At 39.3% G+C, this 15,390-nt stretch overlaps 1 protein-coding gene across 1 annotated transcript in view; it reads right to left on the minus strand.

Moving 5' to 3' along the window:
- The window catches only part of ROR1 (receptor tyrosine kinase-like orphan receptor 1), a 161,178-nt gene that overhangs the window by 117,054 nt on the left and 28,734 nt on the right, over positions 1–15,390 (minus strand). Inside the window, exons 2-3 of the mRNA XM_011979538.1 lie at positions 13,891–14,178; positions 13,111–13,141 (exon numbers count right to left, since the gene is read on the minus strand). Of these exons, the coding sequence (XP_011834928.1) occupies positions 13,111–13,141; positions 13,891–14,178 (319 nt within the window). The remainder of the gene's footprint in view (positions 1–13,110; positions 13,142–13,890; positions 14,179–15,390) is intronic.

The following is a 15,390-nucleotide window of genomic DNA, read 5'->3' on the forward strand; positions in this document are numbered from 1 at the left end:
TTAACAAAGAAAGAAGAACCTTGCACATTCCACTGAAGAAGTTGGAGAGGATTAGAATATGCCATCCCACATTATGCTTCACTGGCATATTCACTATTTTGGGCTGAAGGCAACTGAGAAACAAAAGATTCAGGAAGGGCTGTCTTCCCCCTTTCTATCAAAAGTCAAGGCATACATAAAGATCTCCTCCCTAAACCACAAAGAAGAAAACATTCATGCCACAGAAGATAATGAGCTGACAACGAGAGGAATCTGTACCAACAAACCTTGCTAACATAACACTTATTTTCCATTAGTTTCTTCCATGCATTTTCTAGTCACTTTCCCACAATTTGCCACCCTATCCCAAACCTCTTTTTCCTTTGCCTTATCATGTCTTCACAATTTATCATACTTGATTACAATGGTATACGAGCCCCTGGGTCTAACCATATCTTTGGGGTTCCACTTTTTTCTAAGAAACCCCCTGTGTCATGTAAAAATATTAACATCAAATAAAATTTGTATGTTTTTTCTTTTGTTAATCTATCTTTTCAAAATTCATTTCATAGGCTCCAGCCACAGAACCTAAGAGGGTAGGGGAGTGTCTTTCCTACCCTACAAAGTCGAAGGCTAATTACATACAACATTTATGCAAAGAACTTATCATTATGCTTAGCCACCCTTTAACATCATCAAGATTATTCATAACATTTCATTAGCTGTGTTTGTTGTGAGATTCAGTTGTTTCCTTCAAAAAGCTCTATGAGTGTATAAGATGTGATGAATCAATAATGAACGTGCATTCACAAGTCACACATGCAAAGCTAGAAATCTTGTTTTCTTATCAGCCTTCTGGGCCTACCAGTCAGGCAAAAAGGTCAGTGTTTTAAAAACACCCACATGGGCCAGGAGCAGTGGCTCTCACCTGTAATCCCAGCACTTTGAGAGGCTGAGGTGGACAGATTATGAGGGCAGGAGTTCGCGACCATCCTGGCTAACAGGGTGAAACCCCGTCTCTACTAAAAATACAAAAAATTAGCCGGGTGTGGTGGCGGGCGCCTGTAGTCCCAGCTACTCAGGAGGCTGAGGCAGGAGAATGGCGTGAATCCGGGAGGCGGAGCTTGCAGTGAGCCAAGATCGCGCCACTGCACTCCAGCCTGGGCGACAGAACAAGACTCCATCTAAAACAACAACAATAACAACAACAAACACCCATATGAAGACATTAAGAGGATGAATCCACCACCACACTGCCTCCTGCTATAATCCTTTCGTTCAATTTAAAACATAGGCAGTCACCCAACATGGCAGGGGCCTAGTGAAGAAATACGGCAAGAAAATTCTGTTCTATTTAACAGGAGGCAAGCAGAGCCTGCTACTGACCAGCAAAAGGAGCAGTAATTTCCTCTGCACCCAGGAGGGCACAATACCACAGTCACTTCAGAATTTGAGGGAGAGTTTCCAGGTGAGAGTTCCCTGGAAAAATCGTTCACACTGTTTGAAACTACCTAGATAAGATCTTGTTTAGAATGGACAGGATAGAAGTTCCTGACAGATAAAAGAGGGTCATTAACACCTCAGGGTACAGAAAGAGAATCTAGGAGCAAATTGCATGAAATTCAGAGCAATGGAAAGATCTTACTATAATAGAGGAAATATTGAGTTTCAGTTAGTCATCAAATGCAGATAGAAAAAAAATCATAAAAGATATTGAGCCCAAGTGCTTCATTTTGCAAAGAAAGAAACTTGGGGCCCAGAGAAAGTAAGCAAATTTGCCCAGGGTCACTGGCTAGTGAACTAGTGAGTTACATAGAAAGAACTAGCATTTGGCCAGGCACCTCTTCTCTAAACCCCTGCTTCTCTAAGTGTGTGAACCAGCAGCACCAGCACCCCCTGGGAGAGTGTAAGAAATGCAGTCCCAGGCCCCTCCCAGATGTGCTCTTTCAGAATTTGCATTTTAACAACCACCCCAGGTGATCTATATGTACATTACAACTTCAGAAGCACTGCTTTAAAGTACACTTTGATTTCTCTGGGGTTTTTGGTTCGCCTACAGCCAAGGTTGGAATAGACATTTTCTCCATTCCTTGAGCACTACTTTTTCTGCACCGATTGTAGAAGCTGATATTAAAACTTATAAATGTAGGAAGGGAAAGTGTAAATGACGTAGAATGAAGACTTTTGACTGGTTTTGTTGCTGACACCCATTTCTGTGACTTAAAAACAGCTAATCAAAGATGTGGAACACAGAAAAAAGCTTGGTAAAGATGTGCTGAACAAATAAAAAACCTTGTCGTATGTGAAGAAAAGCTTTCAGGACACAGACTTCCAACGTTCAATTTAACACACATTTGTTAAGCATCTACTACGTGCTAGCTGCTGTGCTAAGTGGGAGATACATTCGTTACTAACAGACTGAGAAACAGATAGACTGAGAAACTCACAGCCTGGTGAACAAGCTCTCAAAAAGTTGTACTCCTAGAAGGCAAGGAGGTATCTTCACCCTTCTCCCTTTAAATGTGCCCTGCACACAAAGATACCACTTGCCAATATTCACAAGTAATGTTTTAATAGGAAAGTTTCCAGGCTTTATTCATACAGTGGGGATTGTTGAGTGATCGGGGTGGATTGGGACATAAGAGCTTGGCTTCTCAACCTTCTGTACTTTTTACTCACTCCCCCACTGGACTGGCAAATCCTTCTTATCTAATCTCTCCACACATTCCCTCCATCTGCTCCTTCTCTGCAGAGTGCTGAGTCTAGGATGGTTTGATGAAGAGATGGAGGTTCGCTGCTTGACTGGAGGAATGGCGCTCTGTGTCCTGGCCCAGCTGCCAAGTGACTTCCTGGTCTCCTCTCTATAAGACGTCTCACCCCTGAACTGCTTGAGCAGACGTGTTGAAAGTTATCCTTGAGTTTATCTTGGGTTGCATACTACATTATCACTTCTTGAGTTGGGCTAGCACCCAGCCATGCTTCTTCACTATGGCTAACACTTGGAAATGAATAAAAGAGGAAAATAGTTCATCAAAAGCTGGTCACTTTGTTCTCTGCAGAAAGGGACTTTAGCCAAAGGCCAATGAGAGAAAAGGAAATAAAGGCTTCAAGGTGTCTGGTTGGGGTTCACAGCTGGAAATATTATCCAATAGAAGAACTCTGGCTGGAAAGAAGGAATAGCCTCTTTGCTGAGATAGCATTGATGATGATAATGTTAGTAATATTATCAAGCTCCTAATATGTGTTAGGTACAGTGCTAGCTACTGTATATGCATCATTTTATTATGTCATTTAATCTTCTCAACAACCCTATGAGATAGATATTTTTTAACCATAGACTGATTCTGCAGGAGACTGCAGAAGACAAAAGAAAACTTAAATTCATTCAAAGCTAATTATACACCAAGTCCCATGTTAGGATTTCTCATATGTCATAAGATAGGTGAGAGAATGGATAGATAGGAAAAAAACTAACGCTTGTTAAGAATGGAATTTTATGGCATTTTAATTTGCCCTATTCTCATTTTCCTTTCTCAAGTTCTGTGGTAACCGCGAAAACTAGCACCCTAGCTGTCACTAGAGGAGGCAGGATGAATCTGGAGCTCCTCAGTTAACCTAGTGATCAGTTAACGATTGGACAGAGATTTCCTTAAGCCTCTTGGCAAAAGGTAGGAGACTTACTGGTTTAAGGAAATTTCTGTCCAATTATTAATTAGTTACTAGGCTAAGTGGAGACATCTTTTTTTTTTTTTTTTAAAGATGGAGTCTCACTCTGTCACCCAGGCTGGAGTGCAGTGGCATGATCTCAGTTCACTGCAACCTCCCGCTCTCAGGTTCAAGATATTCTCCTGCCTCAGCCTCCTGAGTAGCTGGGATTACAGGCCCATGCCACCATGGCTGGCTAATTTTTGTATTTTTAGTAGAGATGGGGTTTCACCATGTTAGTCAGGCTGGTCTCAAACTCCTGACCTCATGATGTGCCCTCCTCGGCTTCCCAAAGTGCTGGGATTATAGGTGTGAGCCACTGCACCTGGCGGAGACTCCTCTCTTTAAAGGGAGTACATGACAGAAAATACAGACTGTACAGAATTAATTCAGGAAATTCACTAAACAAATGGCAAAAATAGCACACAGCAACATCAGAGGAGAGGCAATCTGATTTCCACAGTTGTCACAATACACCATTTCAATATCCAGTTTTCAGCAAAAGTTAGTTCTTTGCCAACAAAGTTGCTAAATCTTTAGTTAGACTAGCTAGTCTGACCAAGGGTAAAAAACGAAGACACCAATTATTAAAATTAGGAATAAAAAAGGGACTATTATTACTGATGTTACAGAAATTTAAAAAATGATAAAAGAATAAAATAACTTAGATAATCTCAATGAAATGGAAAAATTTCTAGAAAGACATAAACTACCAAAACTGACTCAAGAAATGGAAAAATTTAAATAGACCTATAACAAGTAAGAAAGTTGAATTAGTAATTTTAAAACTTCCCACAATGAAAAATTCAGGCCCAGATTACTTTTCTGGTGATTATACCAAACATTTAAATAATAAACAAAAATCCTTTACAAACTCTTCTTAAAAACTGGAAGACAAAGGAACACTTCCAGTATATTCTGAGGCCAATGTTATCCTACATCAGAACTAGACAAAGCCATCACAAGAAATGCAAAGCACAGACCAGTATCTTTTATAAACATGGACTCAAAAATCCTCAACAAAATACCAGAAAGCTGAATCCAGCAAAAGATAAAAAGAAAGTATATACCATGGCTAAGTAGAAATTATTCTAACACAAGCTTGGTTTAATGTGCAAAAATCAATTAATGTGATGTATCACATTAATATAATGAAGGACCAAAAAAAAAAAAAAAAAACCACCATGATCATCCAAATGGACACACAAAGAGGATTTGACAAAATCCAATAGCTTTTCATAGTAAAAAAAACACAGAAGAAAATAGGAATAATAGGGAATTTTTCAATCTGATAACTGGTATCTATAGAAAAACTGAGCTAACATCATATTCAATGGTGAAAGACTGCAATCTTTTCACTTACGACAAGGAAAAAAACCAGGATGTCCACTCTCATCACTTATATTCAACATTGTACTGACGGTTCTAGCCAGGGGCAATAGAGCAAGAAAAATAAGTAAATGGCATCCAAATTGAAAAGAAAAAAGTAAAACAATCTCTTTTTGCAGATGACACAAGCTTGTAGATAGAAAATCCTCAAGAATTCACAAAAAAGTGCAAGAACTAAGAAACAAGTTAGCAAGGGTATAGTATATAAGATTAATATACAAAAATAATTGTATCCTCTATGTAGTAGCAATGAATAATCTGAAATGATATTAAGAAAAAAGTTCCATTTCCAATAGCATGAAAGAGAATTAAATACTTAAGAATAAATTTAAGAAAAGAGAGCAAGACTTGCACACAAAAATCTACAAAACATCATTTAGAGAAGTTAAATAAATGGAAAGACATCCATGCTCATGGATTAGATGACTTAATACTGTTGAGACAGCAGTACTCCCCAAATTAATCTACAGATTTAATGCCATCCTTATCAATATTCCAGCTGACTTTTTGGCATAAATTAATAAACTGACCCTAAAATTCATATGGAAATGCAAAGCACTCAGAATAACAACAAAAAAAAGTCATGAAGAACAATATAGAAAGACGTAATGACCAGTTTTACGTCTCAACTGTCAAGGCACAGTCCCAAGTTATTCAAATACTAGTCTAGGTGTTGCTGTGAAAGTACTTTATAAATTTTATTAACATCTACAATCAACTGACTGGTTGTAGGAGGTCATCCTCAATAGTTTAGGCGGGCCTGATCCAATCAGATGAAAGGCCTTAAGAGGTTTCTCTGAGGAAGAAGAAATTCTACCTGTGGACTATGGCATGAGTAACTTCTCCAGACTTCCTAGCCTGTGCCTCCTGGCTCCCTGCCCTAAGGATTTTAGCAAATTCTTTGTAATACATCTCTTTTTATATGTATACATACACAAATTTTACGGGTTTTGTTTCTCCAGTGGAATACTAATACAGAGTACTCATATTTCCTGATTTCAAAACTTACTACAAACCTATAGTAATCAAGACTATGTAGAACTGAATAGGGATAGACATATAGACACATGATTAATTAGTTTTAACAGAGTGTCAAGACAATTCAATGGGTAAACAGTGGTCTTTTCAACAAATGATATTGGGACAACAGGGTATCCACATGCAAAAGAATGACCCTGGACTCCCACCTCACACTGTATACAAAAATTAATTCAAAATGGGCCAAAAACCAAAATGTAAGAGCTAAAACTGTAAATAAAAACTTTTAGGAAAAAAATAGAGGAGGAAATCTTTGTAAGCTTGCATTAGGCGATGATTTTCAAAATCACAACCAACCAAAGCATGGGTAATAAATTGGATGTCATCAAAATGAAAAACTTCTGTGTTTCAAAGAACACTATCAAGAAAATGAAAAGAAAATCTACACAATGAAAGTATTTGCAAATCATATATCTAATAAGGGTATATACCCAAAATAAGTGACCCTTACATCTCAAGAATAAAAAGACAATTAATTCAATTTAAAAAATGGGTAAAAAGTTTGAACAAACATTTCCCCAAAGAAAACAGACAAATGGGTCGTCACGGTGGCTCAAGCCTGTAATCCTAGCACTTTGGGAGGCCGAGACGGGCGGATCACGAGGTCAGGAGATCGAGACCATCCTGACTAACACCGTGAAACCCCATCTCTACTAAAAAATACAGAAAACTAGCCAGGCGAGGTGGCGGGCGCCTATAGTCCCAGCTACTCGGGAGGCTGAGGCAGGAGAATGGCGTAAACTCGGGAGGCGGAGCTTGCAGTGAGCTGAGATCCGGCCACTGCACTCCAGCGTGGGCGACAGAGCAAAACTCCGTCTCAAAAAAAAAAAAAAAAGAAAAAGAAAAAGAAAACATACAAATGGCCAATATGCACATGAAAAGATGTTCAACATCATGAGTCATTAGGAAAATGCAAATCAAAACCACAATGAGATACCATTTCACACTCACAAGGATGGCTATAATAATTTTTTTTTTTTTTTTTTTTTTTTAGATAGAGTCTTGCTCTGTTGCCCAGGCTGGAGTGCAATGGCGTGATCTCGGCTCATTGCAACTTCTGCCTCCTGAGTTCAAGTGATTCTCCTGCCTCAGCCTCCTGAGTAGCTGGGATTACAGATGCCTGCCACCACACCTGGCTAATTTTTTGTATTTTCAGTAGAGATGGGGGTTTCACCACTTTGGCCAGGCTGATCTCGAACTCCAGACCTCAGGTGATCCACCTACCTCGGCCTCCCAAAGTGCTAGGATTACAGACATGAGCCACTGCACCCAGCTGGCTATAATAAATTTTAAATAAATAAATAAACAAACAAACAAATAATTTTTAAATAAGGAAAATAAGTGTTGGAGAGCACGTGGAGAAATTAGAACCCATATACTATCCTTCTGCAAAGACAAAATACTGCAACCCCTTTGGAAAACAGTTTTGCAGTTCCTCAAAAAGTTACATGTAGAATTACCATATACCCCGGGAATTCTATTTCTAGGTATATACCCAAGAGAATTCAAAACACATACTCCCCAGTGCACATGAACGGTCATGGCAGCATTATTCAGAATAAGCAAAAAGTAGAAGAAACCCAAATGTCCATCAACAGAAGAATGGATAAACAAAATGTGGTATAGCCCTGCAATGGACTGTTATTCAGCTATAAAAAGGATGAAGCACCAATGCATGCTATAATTTATATGAACCTCAACATCCTTATGCTAAGTGAAAGAAGGCAGACACAAAAGGACATATATTGTCGGATTCTACTTATATGAAATGTCTAGAATAGGTAAATTCATAGGGATAGGAAGTAAATTAGAAGCTACTATAGCTGGGAGAAGTTTCTTTTTGAGATGATGGAAATGTTCTAAAATAAGATAGTAGTGACAGTTGCAAAATTTTGTGAATATAGTAAAAAGACTGAGTTGCACACTTCAAAACAGTGAATTTTATGGTTAACTGTATCTTAATAAAACTGTTATTAAAAAAAGAGAGAAAGGTCCCTGCCCTGGGCCTACATACAAAAAATACACAGAGAATATATGTAATGAGAGTAAAGAGTACGCATGGAACCCTTCGCCTCTTGGGATCTGGCAATGAGTGCTCGCACAATGTAACCAAAACCTTAGACATCCACTGCTGTGACCAGCACTGTTCTGGCCCAGGGAACATTTCTCTACATGTATTGCCCTCTGTCCTTGGAATAGAAGGTGACCACAATTGCATACAGTCAAAGTTTTGTGTATTGTGACACTGCCAATGGAGGAGATGGACACTTCTTAGAGCCTAGGAGAAACTACAGTGGCAGAGCCACTTCAGCAGGAGAAAAGATCAGTTAACCAATGTGTCAAATTCTTCCTCTCAGTTTAATGCAAAAGATTCTTGCACAACAAACTATCATTCCCAATATTACCAAACATCTACTTTCATTATATTCCAACCAGTGCTTCTGAAAGCTCTCACAGATTAGAATAATATTTGCAAGAGTTTTGCAGGGCTGAGAAAAACTTTGCAATATCAAGTGTTATGGGTTGAACCATGTCCTCCCCAAATATGTATCTTGAAGTCCTAATTTCCAAGCACCTCCGAATGTGACCTTATTTGGAAATAGGTCTTTACAGAGGTCATCAAGTTAAAATGAGGTCATCACGGTGGATCCCAATACAATATGACTGGTGTCCTGATAAAAAGGGGAAATTGAGGGCTGCACATGTAGGAAGACTACCATAGTGAACACCAAGGCAGAGGCTGGGGAGATGCATCTATAAGCCAATGAATACGGAAAAATTCTGACACACTTCTAGAAAAGAGAAATCTTTCCTCATAGCCATAAGAAGAAACCAATCCCATGAACACATTGATCTCATACTTCTAGCCTCCAGAACTATGAGATACTAAATTTCTATTGTTTTTGCCATGCAGCTTGTGATACTTTCCAGCAGCCCAAGAAAATTAACACATTAAACAATTCAGATTATTCTTACATTTGTATAAACCTAGGATAATGTATGAAGTATGATATTGATTTATATGATTAAATTATAATATTATGTAATATATTCTACAATAATGATTGTCATATATGATCCCATTTCCGTGTTTGAACATGACATGTATGATTCTTAGTTCATTTCCAAATTTAAGTGTCACTTTAGGAGTTTTATTGATAACTATAGTTGCCACTGGCTCTGGGGAGTGAAGTTTCTCCAAATCAAAATTAGTTTTACAATGTAAGAGTTACAGCTGGGCATGGTGGCTGGCACCTGTAGTCCCAGCTACTTGGGAGGCTAAGTTGGGAGGACTGCTTGAATGCAGAGGCAGGGGTTGCAGTGAGCCAAGGTCATGCCACTGCACTCCAGCCTAGATGACAGAGAGATACCCTGTCAAAAAAAAAAAAAAAAAAAAAAGAAGAATGACAAGGACTTACGAAATTTGTTCAGGCCAGGTGCAGTACTTCATGCCTGTAATCCCAGCACTTTGGGAGACCAAGGGAGGTGGGTTGCTTGAGGCCAGGAGTTCAAGACCAGCCCGGCCAACATGGAGAAACCCCATCTTTGTAAAACATACAAAAATGTGCCAGGCACGGAAGTGCATGCTTGTGGTCCCAGTTACTCAGAAGGCTGAGGTGAGAGGATGGCTTGAGCCCAGTAGGCAGACGTTGTGGTGGCCCAAGATCATATGCCACTGCGCTCCAGCCTGGGTGATACAGCCAGACCTTGTCAAAAAAAAAAAAAAAAAAAGGAAAAGAAAAAGAAAAAGAAAAATAAATTTGTCTAATTTAGCAGTTATCAATAGAATATACACTGTAAAAATCTTGCATAAAACTACTTAGGTAGTCATTTACCTGAAAGGAAGGCAAACAAATTTTTATGGAACTAATATATAACAATCTATGAATTATATATAATATCTTTGGCCCATGAACAAAACATCCAGACATGTATAATAATGATTAAAATAGCCATTTTTGGTAGTTCCTGGCTCTTAATCATTTAAAACACCCCATAACCTTCTATGTATTTTAAAATTGTATCATTAAAAAGGTATATTTGACACTGTGGGAGGATAGGACATATTTTATTCAACAATTTTGCTAGCTTGATTTGTAACTTTTAAATATTTAGGTATATGGTATGTGAACTTCCACTTGTACTCATGCCCCAGGTCCTATAATTGTTAGGGGTAGGCCAGGACCCAGCAATGACAGAAGAAATGAAGCCTAAATCTATGAATGGAAACCAGACTAAGATATCAAACTTCTTCCTACTATAAACTAAAATATCATTCTGAAAGCTTCATGTGGAAGCCTGATGCAGTCCCTCAGAGCAAGTGACAAGCACCTTCCTGGGCCATAGTCCCAAGGGTCCCTACAAGCCCTTCCCAGGCAGGAGTTGTATAGTTCTGTTGCCTCAGAGGACCTCAGCTCTCACCAGGTTTTATATGCCTAATGCATTTCACAGTCCTTACGTTCTGAATGTTAGAATTGGGTCATAGATGCTCCTTTTATTTCTTTTGCAGTAACTCTGTGCCACTTTCAAATAAACAGAGCAATTTACAATGGTATTTCACTCCTCTTTTGGAAATAGTAGTGTACAATTTGACAAACAACCTTCAGAGGGACCTCAATGTTGTGATATTCCCTATGGCTATCATTTTGTTATCTTCTGCCTGTCCCCTTGGAGAGAGGGTTGGCTGCCTATTGAGGGCTACTCCGAGGCTAGGGATGGGAACCAGCATTCTTTTTGGGAGTTAGTCTCAGGAAGTGAAGAACTCCTAGAGACAGGGGAAGTGGTGGCAATTAAGAGAAGAGATAAAGAGCAGGATGCATCACTGGGAAAGAAAAAAAAAAAAAGGTACCAAAATGCCAATTAGGAATGCCAAAAACAGAATGGAAATGTAACTGCAAAAGGTCCCATGGAATTTCTAATTTGAATTGCATTTTATTGTAACTCCCTGCAAGCAAACATGGTAACTGTACATTTCACACTATTACTGACTAATGTAATAGATAATCTGACAGCCAATATAAAACATGGATGCCTGACATCAAAGGATACTTTTAGCTGTGGTTGAGCATCTTTAAGGAACTTCAATACCCTCTCCATAGATATCGGTTCACAACAGCGGTATAAAATCTTTGTATAAAATTAAAAACCACGAGAGACCTAGACTGGGTTCATCAGAAAGACAGCAGTGAAGAATGAAAACTTCAAGAAGAACATAGAAGGGTATAATCATAATTTTGATAATAAAAAGAACTCTAATGTAAATACAACAGGCTGAAAGTCAACAACACAGTACTTAATAGTAAAGGCAGATTAGTGAACCACATTAATCAGCCTGGGATATAGATTATCAGCCACATTTGAAACACAGATTAACAGGAACAAATAAGGTACCAGGGTGGGAGACATTTTTACAAGTAACAAAAGTTTTAATCTTTGTTTAACTAAGACTTCAAAAGGATTCCACATATAACCAATGGTGAGACCATTAAAAAAAAACAAACAAACAGATTAGCATCAAGAAATGCAAGGCAGAGTGACCAAATTTCTGACCTGTTTTAAGATCAATCAGCATTTTCTACCTGGGCAAGTAGAATGCAATTAGCACTTGAGTGATTTTAAAGACTCTTTTACAGTTGCCTTTAACTAGCTGATGAAATAGCAGAACCGTGTGGCTGAAGGCCAATGTTTATTTTTACCCATTACCTATTTCATTAATGGGATTGCGGGCCACTGGCCCTCCAGGCACACATGAATGTATTAAAATACTCCACACTGTAATTAAGTGGCACAGAGGGGATTGGAGCAAATTAAGTGGCTGTTATATTTCCACGGGTGTAGTCTAGATCAGACATTTGGATGCTCTTGTGGCAGAGCCACAAAAATTGTATTTCAAAAGTCTTCAAAAGTCTACAGGGTATTGAGGATATTTTTTTGTAGAGTAAGAGTTTTAATAAGTGAGTCCTTCCCCCAAAATAAAAATATAGATAAAGAAAAGTGCCCCAAGTAGATACTCTTAAAGTGAAAGATGAGAATCCTTTAACTAGAACAAGGACAAATGCATCAACAATAGCATCGGTGAAAGAAATTGGACCTTTAGACTCCATTAACAAGGGACTCAAAATGAATCAAACTTCCATGCAACTGTCAATCCAAGCTTGGGACTTTCCTTCCCAGTGTAAGTTAGAACTTCTGTATTTTTATCTTATCTTATCTTATCTTATCTTATCTTATCTTATCTTATCCCATCTCATCTTATCTATGTAGAGGCAGAGTCTCGCTCTGTCGCCCAGGCTGGAGTGCAGTGGCGCGATCTCGGCTCACTGCAAGCTCCTCCTCCCGGGTTCACTCCATTCTCCTGCTTCAGCCTCCTGAGTAGCTGGGACTACAGGTGCCTGCCACCACGCCCGGCTAATTTTTTGTATTTTTAGTAGAGACAGGGTTTCACCGTGTTAGCTAGGATGGTCTTGGTCTCCTGACCTCGTGATCTGCCCGCTTTGGCCTCCCAAAGTGCTGGGATTACAGGCGTGAGCCACCGCACCCGGCCAGAACTTCTGCTTTTGAGTTTTTTAAAGGGAATAAAAAATAAAGTGATTACCTAATTGCTGCCCCGATCAACAATGAATGCATCAAAAATGCTTGCAGAAACAAAGACCGCGAGAGTAAAGGTTCCTATGCCAGCACAATATCATTTTTTTGTTTGATTTTACCAAATCAATCCATTGTTGCCACTAAATGTTAGATTCCTTCTAAAATAGGAAATGGAAGATTTTTGCTTTGATCATTCAAAATCAACATTACTACACTTGAGAATTCTGCCAATGGTGGTCTCCTGTGAATCTTTAGAGCAGAGAACAAGCAAAATGGAATGAGGGCAGGGCAAAATGGAATGACATCTGGAAACACAGTGTTTTGGCTCAAGAAGAGGACAACATTGCCTTTGCCCTAGAAAACCATGGAGAAATACTTGGAAAGGACAAGAAAGGAGATAAAAGTACTTACGAGTATCCTGGACTTGCAGTGGGAGGGGGGCCTGAAGAAATGAAAGAAAAACAAAAGAAACAGTCAGTCTGGGTTATTGGAGGGTGAGTATGGATACAGTCAATCATTACAAATTAAAGTTCTCAACCACCCAGAGGTAGTATTTATTTTTCTGAAATTTATTGTTTTGCTCTATTCCCCTAACCATCTCTATGAAAAAAAAAAAAAAAAAAAAAACCAAACCAAACCAAACAAAAAAACATACCAGTGAGAACATGTCTACGTCTCACAATTCAGGGCCTGAAAATGCTGAGACAAGTGCTCAAAAGTGAGTGAATCGAGTAAGCATCCTCAAACTATGCAGGAAGTTTCCAATGGGCTGAGCATGAAGGTGTTGATTGCAACAATGAGTGGGGCTTCCTTCTAGTTCTTGATGGCAGGAAAAGGACTATGTACACTGCAAACATTTCCAACTTCTTGGACAAGGAGTATCTTTGTTGAAAAGAGCTCAATGGCACGATGGTTTCAAGTAGGGGCTGTGAGGTCAGAAAGATTTGGACCTCCTTCCTGCTCTGCTTTTTATTAGCTGGGTAACATGGTAATTGGGTAACATGGTAACTAACTGCTGGGCATTGGTTTACTTATGTGTAAAATGGGTACAACCGTACCAGGTTTAGGGTTGTGGGCACAGAGTACATTCTCACTAAGTGTGCATTCCTTCCTTCCTGTCCCTGTGGACTCTAGTCATCCTATCACATTGGGCTGAGGGCCAAAGTCCATCCCCAGTAGGGGTCTGCTTACCAAACTTGACAAACAAGACTCCAGTGGAAGAAACCACCTCCTTGCCGTTTGTTGCCACACACTGGAAGTAGCCTGTGTCTGTGGTGTCGAGGTTTCTAATCCGCAGCCGAGAGCCATAGATGGTGGATCGAAAGGAGAGCCTCCGGGGCTCCTGGACCACAGGAGCATCATTTTTGAACCAGCGGATGGTGGGAGGTGGATTCCCAGAGACTTTGCAGTGCAGTTCTGCTGTCTGGCCCAGGGATGTGGTGATGTTATTCATTGGTTCATCAAGGGTCAGGTAAGAATCTGTGAACACAGAGAGGAGGCAGGTGAGAGTGGCAGATGGCTTGAGAATGCTTCCAAGCAGCCAAATCCTCTCCAGTGTATCCTCGGGATCACAGAGAGGCTGAGCAGGAGAGGCAGGTGAGACAAACAAGGAAAGAAACAATCACACTGACTAAGACCACAGGACTGCTAAATAACCACCCATAGAGCCTGCTGCTTGGAAGAAAATTTGTCACTAATCAGAGAATAAAACTCAAAGTCTCCAAATGACTACATGGATGAGCTTTTGTGCTTCAGATCATAAAAAATATATACATTCCTTGTTCCAAATTCCAACACAGCAAAAGAGAGAGAAAATAAAGTTCATCTCAAATCTCCCCACCCAAAAATAACACCATTTTAAACATCCTGGCAAACATCCTTCCAGTTTGCTCACTTTTGATAAGAAAGAAAGCATCAAACATTGGAAAAGTAGGAGCAACACATTCATATCCACATGGCACACGATCAGAAAGGATGCCTGAAACTTTCACGTTACTGACAACATAAGGTTATGAAGGCCAGGTCAGAGGCAGACAGAGCAATAAAGCAATGGACATTTCCATAATATTACGCATATCAACCATGACATGTTACAATATGTAATTCTTTCAATCACATATATATAGATTAATTCATATATAATACTGTGCAATATACAGATCTTAGTTATACAGTTCCATGAGTACAGGCAAATGCATACACCCATGTAACAAATATCCCTATCAAGATAGAACATTTACACCCCAGAAAGTACCCCCACAATCTTTTGTAGTTGGTCCCTGCTCCCAACCACTCCCTCCCACCCCACCTCAAAGCAACTAAGGTTCTAATTTCTATTACCATAGGTTAATTTTGCCTGTTTCAGAACTTCATATAAATGGAATCATGCTACACGTACATTTTACATTTGGCTCCTTGTAAGATTCATTGCATTATAAATTTTAATAACAAAATCAGTTTTATTTAAGCTTATTCTTCAATAAAGTATTTAAACATCAATATTAATATTAGTTGTAGAAATCAGTTGCAGAGAAAATAATGTATTTCTTTTTTTTTTTTTTTTTTTTTTGAGACGGAGTCTTGCTCCGTCGCCCACGCTGGAGTGCAGTGGCCGGATCTCAGCTCACTGCAAGCTCCGCCTCCCGGGTTTACGCCATTCTCCTGCCTCAGCCTCCCGAGTAGCTGGGACTA

The sequence above is a fragment of the Mandrillus leucophaeus genome, unplaced genomic scaffold (genome assembly GCF_000951045.1).
Source record: "Mandrillus leucophaeus isolate KB7577 unplaced genomic scaffold, Mleu.le_1.0 Scaffold2024, whole genome shotgun sequence".
Classification (NCBI taxonomy): Eukaryota; Metazoa; Chordata; class Mammalia; order Primates; family Cercopithecidae; genus Mandrillus; species Mandrillus leucophaeus.